Genomic DNA, 5,215 nt, shown 5'->3' with positions numbered 1-5,215 from the left:
TTGCTTTGCCTGCATATCCCTTTCTTCCTTCATAGATGAGAGGGGAGGTCTGGAGCCCCAGCCTGATAGGAGCATGGCTCTGCCCCCCAGTTCACCCCCCCTTCAGACTCCTTGGGCCTTACCCTTTTATCTCCCACCCTGGACCAACCCCCCTCCACCCCTTTTTTCTGAGATCTAGACTTCTGTGGGTCCTTTTGGGGTGGGAGTGAAATCGAGACCCTCATGTGGCTTTTGGGTAGGCAGCTGGGGAGTCCCAGAGCCAGCAAGGATGGACCAAGTGAAGCCTTCCATGGCCGACCCCTGTGGGTGTGTGGGAAGAGGAAGGCAGCCGTGCCCCTCGCCAGGGACCCCCACTTCACCAGGGTCTCTGGAACAATGTCCTTTTTTCTTGGCTCTTGTGACGGTCTCCATTAATTCCATGTAGTTTCCAATATCATTTGTCAGTGAGGTTCTGTGGTGACAAAGGTTCTTTCTTATGCCGCTCTTGTACAAAGTGGGTCTAAACATGTACAACACCAGATTTCTCAGAATCAAGGCGTTGCAATTTTTACAAAGGGTCTCACTTTTGATGGGAGCTGGTCTTTGCCTCTCTAGTGCTGTCACAAATAAAAACTTGCCTTGCCTTTGAGGTTGCTGATTGGTGTTCCCAGAACTGTCCTGGGCCTCTGGCTAAGGCGGCTCCCCTGCCCAACCACGGACACTGCTTTCACACGCTTAACCAGCTGTGGCTTAGGAGCTCAGCCCTGCTCCAGATCCCCCATTCCCTAGGTACAAGGAGTGGGCTCAGGTATCTGGGGAAAAGCCCATTGACTTGATGAGACAGAGGCCAAAGGCCAGCACTGGCTCACCAGGGCCCCCACCTTCTAGGCCCAAGTCTGTGTGCAGTAAGGTCCCTGCCAAGGCCCCATCCCGCATCCACATGTATAGGTGGCATTCCCTGACTATCCCTAAACCAGACAGACTTAGCCTCTCCCCAGCACCCTGCCATAGACCAAAGACCCTGCAGTAAGAGAGAAGAAACAATATTTATTATCAGTAGGGGACAGAAGGCCAAGGCAGTGCCTGGCTGTAGTGTTTTTAACACCCAAAGTTGAAGCAAGGGGCAGGATCTGTCAACCTTAAATTAGCAGGGTCAAGCCTAGGTGGGACAGACAAGGGTGGAGCCAGCCTGAGGGCTGGGAGTGTGTATGGGGGGGGTACCCCCCATGCCCAGTCTGGCAGTAACACCATCCGTGGTTACCAGCTGCTGCTGCACATGCCCATGCATGCCACCTTGTGGCAGCAGCCCCTTTCTGCCCATGGTGGGGGTGGGTTTGCAGAAGAAGCCCTCTGGAGGCAAGGAAGAAGCTTCAGTCCAGACATGAGGTTTGCGGGTGCCCAAGCTGGAGAAATGCCCTGGAGCCACCCTCTCTCTAGGACATCACACCTTAACATTGTGTTGGTGGCCGTAATCCGCCAGTCCTGGGCGCCTCTGTCCAGAAGCCCAGAGGAACCTCTGACTGGCTCACAGCCCTCAGGTTATGGGTCATGAGCAGGTGGTAACGCATTATTGCTTGTTTCCTGTAGAATACCAAGGAGCTGTCAGCTCATAGGGCCAGCCCTGCCCTCTACCTCTGACAGCTGGGATGCCTCCTCAGGCTGGAAGCCAGAAAACCCCGCCAGGGTGGGAGGGGGACAGAGGTGAAGAGCTGGGGCTTATCATGCTGGGTTAGTTACGGGAGTGTGCCCCAGGCAGGGGCTGCTCCAGCTTCCCCGAGAAACTCTCAGGCAAGGCTAGATGCAGAATTGGGTCCCTGGGGATGCCCTCAGGGCCCTTCAAGACACCTCCCCACCCTGCACTGGCCAAGCACCGCCCCCCCAGCCTTTACCTGCCATGCTCATGCCCCCTCTTCAGTTTTGAATGAGAGAAACAGTCAAGTCACTGAGACAAGAAACAGGAGAGGAGGGAGGAGGCCTAGTTACCACTCACATGCCAGGGAGCCAGAGGGCAGGGTGCAGGACCTCAGCCCAGCCCCATCCTTCCTGGCCTCAGGGCCCCCAGACAAGGCTGGATGTGTGTGCAATGTGTTGGGCGGGGTGCTGGCAGGATATCTGGGAACCAGGCTGTTCTGGAACCCCTAATTCCAGGACAGGGAGGTGTCCCTGTACCCCTGAGGAGGGCACTCTGGCCCTGGCTGTTAGTGTGGATGAGGGAAGGGCCTTCAGAAAGTCAGGGGCCACACTGTCCACCTCAGGTTTGAGGCCTCTTCTCTGCCTACCCCCAACCCCCAGCCCAGCCCACAGGCCTATACTCACCTCTCGTCTGTGGCAATGGCCTCATCAAAGGCTTGAGACAGGTGCTTCAGCTGCTGGATGCCCATGGCCACAGACTCCACCTCCTCTTCCTCCTCCAAGCGCCCACCTCTGGACAGAGCAAGCACCAATCGACTGGTCAGGATGGGCATAGCAAAGCCCTGGTGGCCAGGCCTCCCCATCCTAGGCTCCCAGGGACCCGACTGCGACCAGGTGGAATCTGGACCTGGAGACCCATGCTGGCCAGACTGCCTGTCTAATCCCCATGAGGCAGGGGCCCCGTTGGTCTGGCTTGCCTCGTGGAGCAGAGAGGAGCTGGGGATGAATATGGGCTGCGGAGGGCTGCTTCCCGCTGGGAGTGCCTCCGCAGAGGAAGGAGGGGGTCCTTGGTGATCCATCTGGAGAGGCTTCTCAGCCCTGAGGCCTGGGATGAAGGGGTGGTGGTCCGCCATCTGGCCCCAGAGCTTGGTGAGGGAGCCCCTGACAGCCGGACACTCCCCCTCCTCCTTGTTGGGTGTGTGCTCCCCCCGTGGGCATGGCCCGTGTCTCTCCTCTGGCTGCCTCCCTGGCATGACTTCTGGATTTTCTGTAAAGGACAGACATTGAGTCAGACAGGACAGCTGTCCAGTGGGCATGGCTGGGCTACACCAACCCTCTGGGGGGAGGCCCGTCCTAGGTACCTGAGCCACGGATCCCAAGGCCTCCCTGGCAGAGCGGCCAGCCCCCTGTGCTCTCTCTGAGCCTTCCAGGGGCTCCCAGGAGGGCCCATCCCGAAAGTTGGCATCGAGGACTCCCAGAGGCAGGCGTCTGCTCAGGCGGGTACACAGGGTGTCCAGAGAGCTGGCTGGTGGCTTCCGGAGGTCTGGCTCTGGGCTCTGGTTCTCCTCTGTCAGCATCTGGTGGCTTCTGCGGCCTCTGGTCACTCCCAGACCCTGCCACACCGAAGTCATCCCTGACTTGGCCTGAGATCTCCCTGTGGGGCACCAAGAGCAGGGCTGTGAGCCTCCCTGAGGGGGCACTCACTAGATACATGGGCCTGCTGTGGGCAAAGGCCGGGCAGCCCAAGCTGTGCCCCCTGCCCCACCCCCCAGCCTTCTCCACTGGGGGTGGGGGTGCACAAAGAGACCTCTGTGTCCAAGGGGAGGAGCGCCCCGCCCTCACAGGGCCCCCCAGTACCAGAGCGCCCCAGGTGGGGGATGGGCGGGGAGGACAAGGAGGCCTTTGTGTGCATGGGGGGGATGTCAGAGGCCCAGTGGGACCTCTGCCCCTCTCTGCTGCCTGGGGGGGGGTGGGGCGAGTGCTGTGGAAGCTTGAGGACGTGAGAGGAGAAAGGGGGGGTCCTAAGTGGGGGGAAGAAGGGAGCTGGGGTCAGAGACCCAGCGCCCCCCTCCTTTGGGGGGGCTATTTGGGCAGGGGGGACATGGGGGACAGGAGGAGGACAAGAAAGCCTTTGGGCGTGGGAGGCTGAAGGGGGTCAGGAAACCTGCGGCCCTTGGACGGATGGGCGGGGGTGTGTGTCAGGGGCCCAGCCCTGCCCCCCAATTTGCACTGCTCCCTGCGGGGCAGTGCGGCGCCTGGGCCTCAGTTTCCCCGCCTAGCCCCAGATCCCTGTCGGTCGGGGATCCCCTACCTGCAGTGCGTCCGTGCCTGTCCCACGTCCAGCTACTCTACCCAACAGGTTCAAACTGGCCGCGGGGCCCGGACCCACCGCCCATTGGTCGAATACTCCGCCCCGGGACCGCAGTGTGTCCTCCCATTGGTCCATTGGAACCCTGCGGGAGGAATCCTCTTCTGCCATTGGTCCTAAGCTCCTCCCCCCCAATGCGCAGCCCATTGTTCCAGTGGATGTCCCAAGATGCCCCGCCCCAAACCTGCATAGCGCCTCACCATTGGGACGTTGGAGCCCAAGGGAGGAGTCCTCTCCTGCTATTGGTCCCCGCCCCGAGCTCATAGCGCTTTCGCATGGATCGGTTGGAGCGGCTTCCTTGCTGTCTGGCCCAGGGCCAAGCTCCCAGCGGGAAGCGTGGAGGCTTTGGAATGGGGTGGGGGAGGGGGAGGGGGAGGAGAACTGAGCGGGGAGAACTGCTGCCCCGGACCGCCAGAGCCGGAAGTGATCGTAGGGGCCAGTCCGCCACAAAGCGTTTCCACATTGGCCATTTCTGAAAACCCTGGTTTCAGGCTGCCCTCGAGGACTTCCTGGCCGGGCCTCTCGAACTGGTTACTGACCGTGGAACCAGGACTCCTATCTCATCATCCTCCGAAGCCGCAGAATGACCAGTGGTCTCTCAGTGGCCTTTTCTCCGTCCTCATTCTCCCTGACCTCTCTGAAGCCTGGGACACTCTCTCCTGAATTTTCTTCTCTCTGGGTTTTCAGGACATCTCTCTGTATCTCTGTGTCTTTCTCTGTCTCTGTCTCTCTCTTCTGCTTCTCCTCTGTCTCTGCTGGATCCTCCTCCACATCATGCCCTCTGACCATGGTTGTCTCTCAGGCTCTGTCCTGGGTCCTCTGCTCCTCTCCTCAGCTGCCATGCATTAAATGACCCTCTCTATGCTGACGATTCTCAGGTCTCCCTGGCCTGCCCCAGTCTCTGCTGACCTTCAATCTCGAATTTCCAACTGCCTTTCAGACATCTTAAATGGGACGTCCAGTAGATATCTTAATCTCAACAGGTCCAAAACTGAGTTTCTTGTCTTTCCCCTACACTACCCTACCCTTCTCCCTTCCCTTTTACCGTAGAGAGCATTCGCACCCTCCCAGATCCTCCGGCCAGTCATCCTACCTAGACTCCTCACTCTTTCTCTTACCCAGCTATCCAATATGGTGCCAAGGCTTGTCGATTTCACCTCTGCAACATCTCTAGTTGATTTCACCTTTGCAACACCTTTCTAATACCTCCTTCTACCCTCTGACACTGCCATCACC

General features: G+C 59.1%; 1 protein-coding gene across 2 annotated transcripts; it reads right to left on the bottom strand.

Moving 5' to 3' along the window:
* Positions 1 to 1,006: 1,006 nt before the first annotated feature.
* Positions 1,007 to 4,063, bottom strand: PIMREG (PICALM interacting mitotic regulator). Of its 2 annotated transcripts, XM_020964729.2 has the most exons (6): positions 3,923 to 4,063; positions 2,973 to 3,265; positions 2,589 to 2,878; positions 2,296 to 2,403; positions 1,869 to 1,921; positions 1,479 to 1,560 (listed from the first exon to the last, which is right to left on the bottom strand). In XM_020964729.2, exons 2-5 carry the CDS (start codon positions 3,240 to 3,242, stop codon positions 1,891 to 1,893), a joined length of 699 nt encoding a protein of 232 aa, XP_020820388.1. In that variant the 5' UTR covers positions 3,243 to 3,265; positions 3,923 to 4,063; the 3' UTR covers positions 1,479 to 1,560; positions 1,869 to 1,890. The 2 variants fall into 2 exon arrangements, with proteins under 2 accessions (XP_020820386.1, XP_020820388.1); XM_020964727.2 differs by lacking the exon at positions 1,869 to 1,921 and having other exon boundaries at positions 1,007 to 1,560; positions 3,923 to 4,061.
* Between the last annotated feature and the right edge of the window lie 1,152 nt (positions 4,064 to 5,215).

This window comes from Phascolarctos cinereus, unplaced genomic scaffold (assembly GCF_003287225.1).
Source record: "Phascolarctos cinereus isolate Bilbo 61053 unplaced genomic scaffold, phaCin_HiC Scaffold_7;HRSCAF=346, whole genome shotgun sequence".
Taxonomy (NCBI): Eukaryota; Metazoa; Chordata; class Mammalia; order Diprotodontia; family Phascolarctidae; genus Phascolarctos; species Phascolarctos cinereus.
The sequence above is the reverse complement of the archived record's forward strand: the minus strand, read 5'-3'. Positions and strand labels throughout refer to the sequence as shown.

Bases quoted from the DNA above. Each gene is read 5' to 3' on its own strand.
- PIMREG (XM_020964727.2), bottom strand. From the start codon at position 3,242: ATGACTTCGGTGTGGCAGGGTCTGGGAGTGACCAGAGGCCGCAGAAGC. The intron at 2,404-2,588 runs GCAAGCCAGACC...TGCTCTGTCCAG, and splicing joins GCTCCTCTCTGCTCCACGAG to AGGTGGGCGCTTGGAGGAGG. The intron at 1,561-2,295 runs GTGAGTATAGGC...GGTATTCTACAG, and splicing joins GCCATTGCCACAGACGAGAG to GAAACAAGCAATAATGCGTT.